The sequence below is a fragment of the Neltuma alba genome, unplaced genomic scaffold (assembly GCF_004799145.2).
Source record: "Neltuma alba isolate B1F8T4 unplaced genomic scaffold, ASM479914v2 tig00013683_pilon, whole genome shotgun sequence".
NCBI classification, from domain to species: domain Eukaryota; kingdom Viridiplantae; phylum Streptophyta; class Magnoliopsida; order Fabales; family Fabaceae; genus Neltuma; species Neltuma alba.
In genome coordinates this window covers 20823-35252 of record NW_021637849.1, presented here as the reverse complement: position 1 = coordinate 35252, position 14430 = coordinate 20823, and the positions used below count along the sequence as shown (strand labels likewise).

At 34.0% G+C, this 14430-nt stretch overlaps 1 protein-coding gene across 1 annotated transcript; it reads right to left on the bottom strand.

Moving 5' to 3' along the window:
• Positions 1–3020: 3020 nt before the first annotated feature.
• On the bottom strand, positions 3021–5007 carry LOC114738779 (uncharacterized). The gene is made up of 2 exons (XM_028926849.1): positions 4466–5007; positions 3021–3078 (listed from the first exon to the last, which is right to left on the bottom strand). The coding sequence occupies exons 1-2, from the start codon at positions 4995–4997 to the stop codon at positions 3074–3076; spliced, it is 537 nt and encodes a 178-aa protein (XP_028782682.1). The 5' UTR covers positions 4998–5007; the 3' UTR covers positions 3021–3073.
• Between the last annotated feature and the right edge of the window lie 9423 nt (positions 5008–14430).

Below are 14430 nucleotides of genomic sequence, written 5' to 3'. Positions count from 1 at the left end.
AAACATGTCCTTAGCCTCTAATCAAAGCATTTAGGAACAATCGAGAGAACTACCTTAATTCTTCCGAGCACCAATTCTTCATCCACCGCGGCGACTCCGTCCCCACCACCTACAATGTCCCCTCCACGCGCGTCATTATCCCCACTATCCGCGGCGTTGTCCCCACCACCCACGACGCCCCCTCCCCTCGCGACGCCATCCCTACCACCCACGTCGCTCTCCACCACTTGTGACGTCAGTGACGACGTTGATCACATCCCCTGCGTCTTTGTTATGTGATCCCTGTTGGCTTAATCTCTCCCTCATCAGCCGATGAAACTCTCGAGCTTCTCCCCTCTCTTGTTCTCTCTTTCACTTTACGTATGCTGGTTTATCTCTTTTCTTCTCACCTTCTCCACTTCGCCATCACCCTCATCTCTATCATCATTGACTCCGATGAACCTCCTCCACTGGGTTCATCTTCGTCGGGACTTTGAGTTCTTGGGCAAAGACAAGACGATTGTGCAAACCAATTTCTACAGTCGTGGGACTGGGAGCAGAGTAGATCACGATCTGAGGTTCAATAGCTCCATGGGTTTCATAGGTATGTGATTAAATGGGATTGTGATTCTGATTCTTGACCGAGACTATGGAATTCCAGGTGGCACTAGATTCGCTTAGGGAACTTGTGGAAGTAGATCCTGATTAGTGTTGTTTGTCTTTTTTCTTGGTGTATTAAAAAAAAAATCTAACTCCTGATTTGGTTTCTTGCTCCTCATCTTCTGCTACTTGTGTCTCTTAGCCATATGATTTATAGCGTTGTCATCCTCAGATCATGTTCATCCTCATCCCTTTAAATCTGGGTATTCTTATTTGGCTTTTTTTTCTTTTCTTTTTTTAAAATTTTAGACATGATTTGTTATTCCATTCTATTTGAATTTCATGATAAACGAGTGCGGGTTGGATTTGAAAGAGAGCAGGAAATAGAATTCTTGCTCAATTTCATTAGCTCATTAGTTCTTTTTCACTAGTTCTATTTGGGGAAGTTATTTTGTTTCTTTTTCTTTGTAATTTTTGCAGATTTGGGATTGGTGAATCAAATCTCTGGAGTAGAAGGATTTGTTGGGGTTCATGATGATCATCTCCAGCAAGCTGCAATTTTGGGCTAGAGGGAAGAAAGTTTCAACATAGCAGTAACGGTGATGATGAAATGGCATATTATGTGGAATAATAGGTGGCAAATTATGCCACGTGGCAAGCTGTATCAGCCTAGTTTCGTCAACTAAGGGTCTGTTTGGTTTGAGGGGAGGGGGGAGGTTTCATCCTCACCTTGTTTGGTTTGATTAAAAGGAGGGGAGGGGAGGTTATTTAATGATCCCTTGTTTGGTTCAAGAAGGGGAGGGGAGGGATAGTAATAATCAATTTACCATTTTACCCTTACATATTAGTTTATGTTTTTTATTGATATATTATATAAATTAATTTACATCTTAATTTAAATCATATAATTTAATAAAAATTCAGTCTTATCATGTTAATATGTGTATTAAAAATTGGTACAGTAATTTTTATTCTAATTAATATAATAATATATTTAAAATAATCAAATTAATAAATTTTATATGCTCTAAGAAAAATGAAATTTTATTCTCTTTAGGCTATCTTTTTTTCCAGCTTTAAAATATATTTAATAAATAATATATTTATAAAAAACAATTAATTTTATAATATTATAATTTTTTATTTAAATAAATTTTTATTTTTAAGTAATGTTTTATAATATATTTTTAATTATAATAATGTATATATTTTTTATTTTTTTACTTAGAATAATATATTTTTTATTTGAAATAAATATTATAATAATATATTTTATGGGTAGAAGTGGAATATTGAAAAAACTATAAGAGCATAATGGTCCAAAAATTTGGCTCCCCTCCAAAAATTTCCAATTTGGAGGGGAGCCAAAATGGGGGGAGAGAGGGGAGGAGAGGGGACATTTTAGCTCCCCTCCCCTCCAAAATTTTTAACCAAATGAGGGGAGGGGCTCATTTTCCCTCCCCTCCCCTCCAACCAAACACACCCTATATGTTGACCATTAGGGTTTGTTAACGGAGGGCGATATTTCTATGTTTTTACTACTTTTGGGTAATATTGTTCCAAAAAAACCTTCCTGAAACCCAATGCTCTTTTGTGGAAACTTCCGTAGCAAAAATAACCTTTATCCCTAACTTATATTAATGACAGAGGGAGTAAAATGAGCTCGCCCTTAAAGGGTGTGTTTAGGTTAACTTATATTTTTTGTGAGTTTGCATTATAGGAAGTAAATATATAAAAAGAGTTTTGTCTCTAATGACCTCATCATTCAATGGAGGATGACCTCATTATATTTAAGGGATTCGTTGGCTCAGATTTTATGTTAGAACAACATTGCAACATTCTACTGAGTTTAAGGGTGATGTTACGTCCTTAATATAGTTTGGCATACATGGTGCTTTTGAGAAGAGAGTTTAAGGAAGAAAATATCAGATCATGCAACTCGCATTTGGCAGTATAACTTTTTTTCAATTTTGTGAAACATAAACAAATGCCTTTCATTTTACATATAATTGAATACAAATTGCTTACAGTTGAAGAAAAGTGGCGTTAGTTAAAGATAGGTTACAATTGGGCTCTTAAACAAATTTAGACACATTAATTTAAACAATAAATTTTGTAACGAAGGATTTTTCAGCAACTTTTCCTCTTTAAAAATGCAACACTCTATACTTCTAACAACTGAAAATTTACCATCAAAATTAGTCGAAAAAAGCAATTCAAAACTTAAAATTTCCGCACCACAAATTGCTAGCATAATGGATTGCCACAAAAATCCTTATTAGACTTTTCTTTTCTTTTCCTTTTTTTTTTTGTTGGCCACCAAATCCTTATTAGACTATTGCTTAGAATTATAGCTATCATAATGTCCAAAAGATATGTAACTAATTGACCAATCAATTCTTTAACGTTCTGTAGAAATGACATGAGGATATATAATTACACGGGCAGCCCAGGTTTCGTGGAAGTTCATAGGTGGCTTGGGACCTGGAAACATTTATTCTGCATCATTCCAAAATTTGCATCTTTAGACGGAGCTATATACAGTTATTGAAGAAGATATATTGGAAGATGAAGAAATGAACACGACACTCATAAGGGAGAAAGATTTAATCATAAGAACTTGCAAATAAGATGCAAATTGAATCGAGCGATGTATAATGAAGAACCCGGTATATACTAAGAAACCTTAATTACACTGAATCCTCCCACCTCCTCACATTTATTAGAGTTAAGGAATTTATTTGCCTTCTTTAATCTATACAAAATAGCTATTGCGTAGGAGTATATTATATATAGAGGGAAAGATGACTCCACCGAAAAGAGAGCCTATGTGGGGCATATACGTCAGCATTCTATTCAGATATAAAAAATACGGCTAGTGAAATAATGCTTTCAACTTTGTCCAGTTGAATTAGACCTGTAACAAAATATAGTTGGCAAAAAACAAAGGCCTAAAACGAAATATAAAAAGAAAAAACTGCAGTCATTTAATTCAGCTTTTCCCCTTATAAATGGAGAGCCATTCGATCCGATTCCAAATGAATGCTTTCTTTTAATCGGAAAAAAAAAGATGCTTTTTTTTTCCCAGTGTGTGATCATATTTTAATCGTTTCCTCAATTGATGATCCACAGTGTGCCACATGAGACTAAAGAAACATGTGATCTTATCCGTTCCACATTTATATTATACACGTGTGTGTGTGTGTGAGCCATTGTCTGTTTGCACGATGAAATACTGGAAGAGCAAGGCTTGACTTTAATGGATAGCCAGACAATTACTAGCATATTGAATAAAACCACCAGACAAATCGTTATTAAAGCTCGCTCAAGTTTCGCGGAAGTTTTTGATAGCTGGCTTGGGACCTGGAAACGATTTATTCTGCATCATTATTAATTACAATTACCATCTTTAGGTTGACCTGTACAGTTATTAATCGTCCAAGTGTTAACATAGAGCAAACACAGAAGAGACTAGGAAGATGCATGGAAGGGGAAGAAATGAACACATGCTCAGCAGGGAAAAAGATATATATATATATATATATATATAGTGAAGTGAATGATCATAAAAAGTTACAATAAGATGCAAATTGAGAGATTTACAGACGAAGAACCTAAACATTCTGAGAAACCTTAAACTTAAGCCTACAACCTTTGATATGAAATTGAGGGTCATTGAAGATAGAGCCATTGAAAAGACCTTGACTTTGTCCTGTATTCAAAATAGCATTGTTTTGATAAGAGGGAAGAATGGTCCCTCGGTTCCCATGAGAGACCACTGCGTCATCTTCCATCAACTTTCTCCGAATGAAATTTATGTCGTCCATAACATCAACGGGAGGCAAACAATCATATATAAGACTACTAATGAGACCATCAGACTTACCGACAGGATCAGCAAAACCTAAACGGTCCACGACAAGACCTTTCGATGGATCACAGGATATGCACAGAAAGTTACGAAGAACCACCAAAGGAGATTTTGCCTCGAATTGAATTTCGTATTCCTCATCTCTTCTGCACAAGGCTAACTGATTTTCGCTTCTTCCCATTTCGTAGCTCCAAAACGATATCTGGCGCCCGATTGGTCTTCGTCTTTTAACTGTGAAATTCTCACCAAATTGTCGAGCTTTCACAGAACCAAACTTGTAAAGCCGATCGCCGTCTCTTAGAGCCAAGAACTCTATGTTTATCGCCACAAGATTATCTTCACTCATGGCATCATAGAATGTAAAAAGAACCTTGTCATGACTCGCCCTGTAATAAGAAGTGCAAATTCCTGGTTTCTCGTCCCACTCCCTAGTGTAAATGATGGCGCTCTCCTTGCCGAATTCACTTGACCATTCGTATTGTCCACATCTTATCAAGACAAAATCTCTTCGACGATGGGGCGCTATGTGGCTCAATGAAGAACCCATATGCTTGTGCTCATAAACCCATCAACTCGCTCAACGTTTGCCGGGAAAAGGGGTTATATATACTGGAGAGATACCGGATAAGTGTATATTCGATCATGGACCCTATTTCAGTGATTAAATAATATGGGGATAAGATGCAATCATATCCACGAAAGTATTCCCGCAGCGGCATATGACACCATAAAATTTTCATCGATGCAATAGTAAATATGATTTTAATTATTATTTTTTTATTTTATTGCCATTTATTGTAATAAGGGGATTTTCTTATTTAATTTTCCTTTTTCAATTTGTCACATGATGGATTTCTCAAACTTACCTTTCAAGAAAGAACTAAGGAGGATATTAATTTTTTATTATTCTTTTATTTCATTTTTATTTGCTTCATTTACATTTAATATTTCTTGTGGGGCCTGGACAAAATTGGGTGTTCATAAGTATTATTCATAATTTATAAATAATACAATTTGTTATAAATTTTATATTAAACTAGACATTAGACGTGATGTACATTGAGTTTAAAGCGAGTCAAAAAGTATGAATCACAAACGTGCAGTTTTGTACAGATATTTTTATTATATGCAAAGGCAAATATGGTTCGGCCTGAAAAACAGCTGACGTTTCTCAAACATGTCAGCATTCTATTTAGATATAAAAAATATTAATTTGTTAAAAAAAAGATTCTAAAAATTAATTCAGTCTGATAAGAACAACATTTTAATAGCCATGTATTCCAGCTTTTTCCTTACAAGTTAAGGGAAGCCTAAATGGTGATCCAATTCCAATTGAACGCGCTTCGAAGATAAGCATCACATCACATGGTCTCTTTCACAAGTTGGGTACAATGCTATTGAAGCCGGCTGTTAGGATGCACAAGTGGACTTGGATTAATGTAGAAGACATCAATTAAAATTAAGTTTTAATGATAGAATAAAGTGAAAGCACCATAAAGTTACAAACAGGAGTTGAATTGGCTGAAATGGAATTACCTCCAATAAAAAGTACGTGTACTTAACAGAAAAAATAGGTAACCATAAATAAACTTAAATCTTAAGATTTCTCATTCAAGATTTGATGTCCTTCGCTACTCTTACTCATTTGTTGTCTTTCCCATTTTGAAGTTTTGGTCATACCAAAATAATACACCATTTTTGCAAGTTCCCCAAATTCTATTTTTTAGTTTTATCCTTATTTTCTGACAAAAAATTCAGCTCCAAGGGTAAGTCTCTAATCTAGTTGTGACTAATCAAAATTTAGTCAAACCTTTTTTTTAAAAATAAATTATATAAATTTTATCTTTGGTTTGTTAGAATTATGAGCATTTTCATATTCAGGAAAAGTGTGCATATATTAGAGGGAGAGCGAGATTACTCTACTGCTTAAAAGAAAAACAGCTGACGTCTCACCTGTATACGTTAGCCTTCAATATATACTATTGAGATATACGATCCTTAATACAGGACCTAATTGGAGAGTTGATGTTGGTCCTATATATAAAACCTATTTCATATATTTATCATTTTTTTTTAATTAGCCCTATTAATATCCCTAACAATAATCGAGTAGGAGAGGGAGGGAGGGAATTAAGGAAGATGATTATTTAACTAATTTAAATAACATCCTTAATATACTCAAATTAGTTAATTAGATCTTACAATAATGACTGGAAGTATGACGACTCATAAAATGCTTTTAACTTTGCTCAAGAGACAGCCCCGTAAGAAACTCTCTGGTAAAAGAAAAGGTCCTATAAGAAACACTAAAATAAAAAATATAGCAAGTTAATTAATATTAGCTTAAAAAGAAAGCCTTTTGATCCAATTCTAACCGAATGCTTTCCTTTTAAAGGAAACCATCAGATGCTTCACTTGAAAAAAAAGCATCAGATGCTTTCTTCTAATTTGTGATTTTAGTCGTTTCCTGAATTGATCATTCCTATTGTGCCGCATAATAGAAAAATGTATTGAGAAGAGTAAACCGCATAGCAATGGGCTATAGCTGCACTCCAAAGGCAGATGGCTATGCTAACAAAAGGGCAAGGTAAGTACCAACCGGCCGGATGTAAAAAACTTATTCCTCATAGCATGGCGAATTAAGATTCAAATTCCTGTTAAAAGATATGCCCACATTTAGTACCTGATAGTACTTCAAACATGATTATTTCCAATAAAATGATACTTGTGCTTAGTTAAAAAAAAAAGAAAAAAAAGAGCAAAGTAAGCTACTAAAAATGAGACCAGTACAAATGATGATTCAAGGTTTAATAATTCAAAGCGAATGGTCATAATTAAAATAATATATTTTAATAAAAGGCATAATTAATCCTCAAGTAACACTACAAAAAATAAAATTAATGAAGGAATTTAGTGACAGAATTTTGTCACTGGGAATTTAGTAATTGAAACTTTCTGTTGCTACATTAGTGACAGATTGGTAACACAATTTTATTCTGTTATTAAATTTCATCACCAATCAATTGTTGATTCTGTTTTAAAAGGACCAATGACGGAAATTAGTAACTGAAAAATTCCGTCACTAACGCCCATCACAAAACATTTAATCCTAATATTGTTAAAGAAAAATCGTGATATTGAAATTTTACATCTTGACAAAACTTTTTTAAATATTAACATATTAATTTTAATTTTCAAAATAACAATGACGGTTACAAAAAAATTATCATTTGTTACTAAATGAAGAGTTTGATTCCAACAATTTATTTAAGATTGAAAGGATGTTCAATTCATAAACATATTCCAACATTTTTCTCTCTGTAGAAAACATTTCATGTGTGTCATGGTACCCTTCACAAGGTGACGTACAAAGATTCATGTAAAGGCCTTTTCAAGGATCACATATATCGTAGTAGTATGTGAATAACACAATTAATTAAAACTAAGTCCCCACCCAACCATGCATGGAATCGAATTTTATATGCTTATGTTTTGTTATTCTTAATTTACAAACCTAATTTACCTTTTATGTCACTGGTCTGAAAAATCTAATTAATATTTACAAAAATGTAATCGGTCACATTTTTAAACTGTTGCCGCAATAAATGGTGTATATTAGACGGTTTAAAAAAGATTTTTTCCAGCAGCACATCCAACTATGTATGGCATTGAATTTTATATGCTTATGTCATGTTATTCTTAACTTGTAAACCTAACTTACCTTCTATGTCACCAATCTAAAAAATCTAGCAATATTTAAAAAATACCACTCATCACATTTTTCAAACCATGTCGTAATAAACGGTGTGAATTAGACAGCTTACAAAAAGTTTTTTCTAATCGCGCACCCAACTATGTATGGAATTGAATTTTATATGCTTATATCGCGTTATTCGTAGTTTATAAACCTAACTTACCTTCTTAACGTACTGGTACCTGAAAGGGAACAGTCCTGTTTCTTCTCCGCGCTCCATGAAATTTCCACTACATTCACTAAACCTTTGCCACATCGAAAGGCCGGCCACAAGTCCTCTGTAAGATCAAACAAGAAATCATGGACTGTAAAAAGCATGTTGTCACGGTTTCCGATTTTAGTCACGGACTCAAATAACTTCCTAGAAAAATTAGTTTAATATTGATTATATTAGATATGATTTTAAATTGTTATTAAAATATCTTCAATCAAGTATTGTAATAAAAAAATTGAAAAAAAAATTAAACTGATATATAGAACATGTATTATTTTAGCCAAAGTCTGGGCGCTATTAAACTCTCGCCAAAGTCTCTAACAATCACGAACAATGTTTACTGCGACACAATTACGTACATTGAAACAAGGCATCATGTGATGTGAAAAGCACGGTGTCGCATTTCAAGCAACAAACATTCACATGAAAGGGGCATGTGTATATATACTACTTTTGATGATCCTCAATATATAAGAGCTAGTAGAGAGTTTTTTGTTTTTTTGTCATAAATATAAAACTCCAATCTACTTTGTCTCCTAAATTTGTAATTATTTTTCTAAACTCTCCTTATATATATATATATATATATATATATTAAAGAATATTCATCAAAATATGACTAGTCATAAAAATGCTTTTAAATTTTAACTTTGTTCACTTGACAGCCCTAAAAGAAAGTCTCTGGTAAAGAACATGTCCTATAAAAATCTAAAATAAAAAATGCAGTCATTTAATATAGTATATAGCTTAAAAAGAAAGCCTTTGGATTCGATTCTAACTAAATGCTTTCTTTTTCAAGCAAACGCATCATATGCTTTCTGTTAATTTGTGATTTCAGTCGTTCCCCAAATTGAATGTTCCTAGTGTGCAACATAACATTAATGAAACAATTCCGCGCATTTGTTATATGAGTCATCCACTACAAAAGAAAAGGAAATTAATGACGAAATTTAACAACATAAATGTTATATTCTGTCACTAATCTCGTTGTTGATTTTAACGACGAATTGGGGACGAAAATTTGTATCAAAATTTTTTATTTGTAATGAAAGCATTCCGTTGCCAACTAGCAGGGGAATTTTGTGCTAATCCGTTATACAAAATGCGTAACAAAAATATATGTTGAGAAAAGCAAACCCCAGAGCAATGGGTTAACAAAAGGGACATACAGAGAGAGGGGGGGATAACCTGAAGATGTTACACTGTTCATTTGTTATGTTTCACGTTGGACGAGAATACTATACTATGGTAGAAGCCAGCAAAAGTACCTTGAAATTTTCACTGTTAATTAAACGCTGGTCTGATACCGACCGCGCTGGATGTTCCTATTGTTGATGATACAGCCGTTGCCATCGCCTTGAGAAATTCGCTCATTTTAAACAAAATTTCCCAAATTATAAATGTTTTGTGAAGGCCCGCCAGTACTGTTGTCATCCTCCATCATCAACTTTCTCCGAATGTCATTTAGTTCCTTCAGAATAACATCATCCGGAGGCTCACCACTGCGATGTCAAAGGAAATGACCAGTAACCTCCATGAACGCATCGCCGATCTCAACCGGATATCCTATGGAGTAGGACACATATAGACCTCTCGTAGGATTAAAGTTTACGTGCACACGGTTATTAATATCCACCGAAGAAAGGAGACCTTGACTGGAAGTCAATTTCATATTCATCCTCTCCTTGTCTTTTCAAGGCTAATTCATTTGTTCTTCTTCCCATTACATAGTTCAAAAGCAACACCTCAGGCCCGAATGATCTTTGTCTTCTCACTGTGAAATTCTCAGCAATGTCTGTCTCTTTAATGCCACCAAATTTGTAAGGCCCATCGTCGCCATCTCTTAGAGCCACGAACTCTATGTTACCGCCACAGGGTTAATTATCTTCACAGATAGCATCATAGAATGTGTAAATCATCTTCCGCGTATCCCCTCCGTAATAAACAACGCAAGTTCGTGGTTTTGTGTCCAAGGCACGGTAAACGAAAGCGGACTCGTAGCCGGATCCATTTGTCCATTTGCGTTCAGCAAGACTCAAGTCTTCCGAAAGTTGATAACGCAAAATATGTTTGCCAAACGAGGAACCATATACTCGCATTTATGAACAACGCATAAACTTAGTGAATATTTACTGCGAGGAGGGATTATATATATATGATTGAGGCGAGATTGGACACATATATATTGGATGATAGGTACTTTTGAGTAATTGAATCGAATGGTATGTATAATGTGGCTGTCAAATACTTGCATAAATGCCTTGGAATAACTTTTTGAAAGGGAGAACCCAATTCCCCTTAATCATTCATTCTAATATTCCCTCGCTGCTCTAAATAGTTACGACTAATTAAATCATGGTTGATCTAAATATTGATTAATTAAAATTAGTTAAAAATAATAAATGTGTAAAAGACGTAATTTGTTTTCTTCTAAATATACTTTTATTTATGGGAAAATTAATCTTTTAATTCTTCTATTTTTGACTTACTTAAAATTCAGTCCTTATTTTTTTCACTTTTTTTTAAAAATAATCATGATCAGTCCAGCTCATAACTCAGTCATCATATGTGGGTTCCATGTCAGATACAAATGGAATAAATATAAAATTGAAAAACAATTCAATCACGATACGCTGTGTTTGGGAGTTCGCTGAGAAGAGCGCCCTTCTCCCCACCTTCAAATCCCAGACTGATACAAGAGTCTCCTCATTCGAAGAAAAAATTGAATCAGCATAGAACCTCCAGACAAAATACCCACCCTCTAGGCAGTTCTCATTCGACGAAATGAGAGAAAGGGAAAGATGAGCTTGGTCAAGAAAGAAGAGAGGAAAGAAAAGGAGAAAAGAATCCCAGAAACTACATCATGTGGCATGGTCGCAAGTTGGGTTGGACAGATGAAAGTGAAACACATAACCCTTGTCTTTGGCTTCCACCACGCCATTCCACTCACTTTGATCTCCACCACTTCTTTATAGTACCAACCTCTCTCCTTTAACATATCCTTCTTTGCAACACGAACCGATATCTTTGCAGCCCAAGCTCCCCACTTTCAGATCCTTCTATACGCCGCTGGAATCGGAAGCGACCCGTTTGAGCGAAGTCCAGGCGGTCTTGTTTGCTCTTCGCAAACTCTTTCTTTTTGGTCACGTTTGCTGTTCGCAAATTCTACCTGATTTTTTTTAATTTTATAGATATTCCACATAAATCTTACTTGGCACCCACATATGATGACTGAGTTATGAGTTGGACTCATAATGATTATTTTTTAAAAAAAGTGAGAAGATAAAGACTAAATTTTAAGCACGTTAAAAGTTGAGGGACCAAGTTGCACTGAATCATATTTGAAGGATTGAGCTATAAGTGGGTTAAAAGTTAAAGGGTTTAGAGATTAATTTTCTCTTTATTTATAGAGAGAGCAAGTGAGAGAGAATATGGGGGAAATTGAGATAATTAATGTACATACATGTATTTAATGATAATACACAAGACACTTTTTACTTTTGTTTTATAAGCCTTTTTACATCTATTTTTCAGGGGACATGAAAACAAGGGACGTAATAAGTATACCCCTTTTCACGTCTATTTTGAACAGACGTGAAAATCAACACTTTTCATGTCTATTTCACTTAAAACAGACGTGTACCTCTGTTTTGGGCAAACAGAGGTAAAAAGTGGATTTAAAAAAAAAAATGCCCCATGCTTATTATTATCATATAAGAAAATCTTTTCAATATTAACATATATATGATATTAGAAATAATTACATTATATTCATAAAAAAATGTCATCTTATAATCAATAAGGAAATAATCCAATGTAAATTATAATTAATACAAGCTAAAACTATACCAAGAGGACTGTATCAATACAAGTTAAACATGGCAACGAACTAATCTCACTCAACTAGAACTAACAACTCTTATAGCAAAATGCATATTCATTAGTGGAATATATACAAGTTTTGCTTACTATTCCCCCTTCAACAGCATGTCCTTGTAGGACTTTGAACACATATTCATGGCAGTAACCCTTTCGAAGAAGCCATGATTTTTCTAGAGTTTGGCATCCTATCTCATCGTGAGGCTCTATTGATTAATGACCAACTGCCAATAAAGAATTCTGTCACCAAACCAAACTCATTCCCACAAGAGAAATTAAGAAACAAACAAGTGTCAGTGGCATACTGGTAATTAGATGCCAAAAGAACAAGCATTCCAACATGAAACAGATTCAAAGTGACATCATTCCATGCATATCAACATTTAAAATGAGCGAAGCAGAAATTAAGAGCCGAGCGAAAGGCTTCCAAAAAGACCCAATTCTTATCATCTTGAGGTTCAATTTAATGTTCAAATAAATGTATTTGAGAATTAGCAATGAAACAAAAAAGACACATTGGCATTCAAATAACAAGTTGATGACTATGAACAAACTACTTAAACACAGTTCGATCTACCTGGTCAATCGCACGTAAAATAAAATAAAAGAAAGAAATCAAGAAACTAAAATAAATTGCAACAATTAATTCATTTATAAGATCTTTTCTAAATTAATAGGTGAGAGATGAAATGAAGAAATTAGAACAGGAAAATAGTCCCCCAACATTTTCTAACTGATCAAATTGAATAGAAAATGTAGGGCCTAAAAATATATAACTTAGAACATTGAAGAACATTGAAAGGAGACATGAAGTGAAGTAACGAGAACTTACCCTTAACAGCTGCTACAGCCTTTAATAGCTACTACAATGTTTATTTCACTCTGCATAGACAGGGTCCCAGGTTCAAGGACAAAGACTCTGTTTTAGAGAAAACAGAAGATATCTTTGAGAAAAGAAAAATAAATTAAAAACATTTTTGTACAAAATATTAGGGAGAAAGACAGGACTTACTAGTGCATCATAAGATACGACAAGATTACATAGAGTTAATGTAATATCCCAAATTTTATGGATTTGACTAAAGCATGATAAAGGAGAAATTTTTAGAGGAATTATTGAGATTAAGACCTTTCAAATATGGTCTGAATAATTATAAAGTTAATTTCAGGAATTTAGGACCTATTTTCTTGGAAAATTTAAGGAAAAATAGTTAGAGGATAATTTTTGAGCTGAGATTTTTAGGATAATTATTTTATAGACTAAAGAAGCTAATGGAAGAAGAAAATTTATATAGATATCCAGGTTTGATTTCTGGAATTATTTGATTATTCAAAAAGAAAAAAGAAAAGGATCAAATTGAAGAGAAAATAAAGACAGAAGGGCAAAATAGTCATTTCACATCCCTCACCCCATCTAATATACCCTGACACCTCCTCCCTTCTCATTTTCCTCTGCTATTCGAAGGGAAAACAGAGAGAGAGAGTTGAGAGACTTCGAGAGAGATCAAGAAGAGCAAAGGCAATTGGAGGAGGGAATCGATTTATACCAAAGTGGAAATCAAGCAAGGTGAGTCTCCCAAACCTTCTTCCAGCTCTGTTTGCTATTATTTGGTCATGTGTTGCAAGACAATGATGAAGATGAAATCTGGTTTTTGAGGGAGGAAGTGAAGAGCATGACAGCCAAGCTGTAGAAATCGCGCTTAATGGCTAGGATGAAGTTTGTGGTTGAGATTTCTGCACTTGTTTTTTTTTGGTTGATTGCTCTGGTTAAAGTTTTTGAAACAAGGGTTTGGGGATTTAAGGAAATGGCTTTTGGTATGGGTAATAGATGATTAACGAGTCTAAATATAATTAATTATTTTCTGGTTGTATGATTATAATATGTTGATTTTATTTGCTCTGTGTGGTTATTGAGGGATCGAAGAGTGTGTGCTTTGAATAAGGAAAATTCTAGACTTAATGATGGAAGAACGCTATTCGATTTTGCTGGTCAAGAAGCATTTGAATGCTAAACGCATGAGCTATAAATATATATATATATATATATATATATATATATATATATATATAGAACAAAGCCTTTTGAGACCGAAGCATTGGGAGAAAGAATTGGGCTCTTTATATATTCTTTTG

Bases quoted from the DNA above. Each gene is read 5' to 3' on its own strand.
- LOC114738779 (XM_028926849.1), bottom strand. From the start codon at position 4,997: ATGGGTTCTTCATTGAGCCACATAGCGCCCCATCGTCGAAGAGATTTT.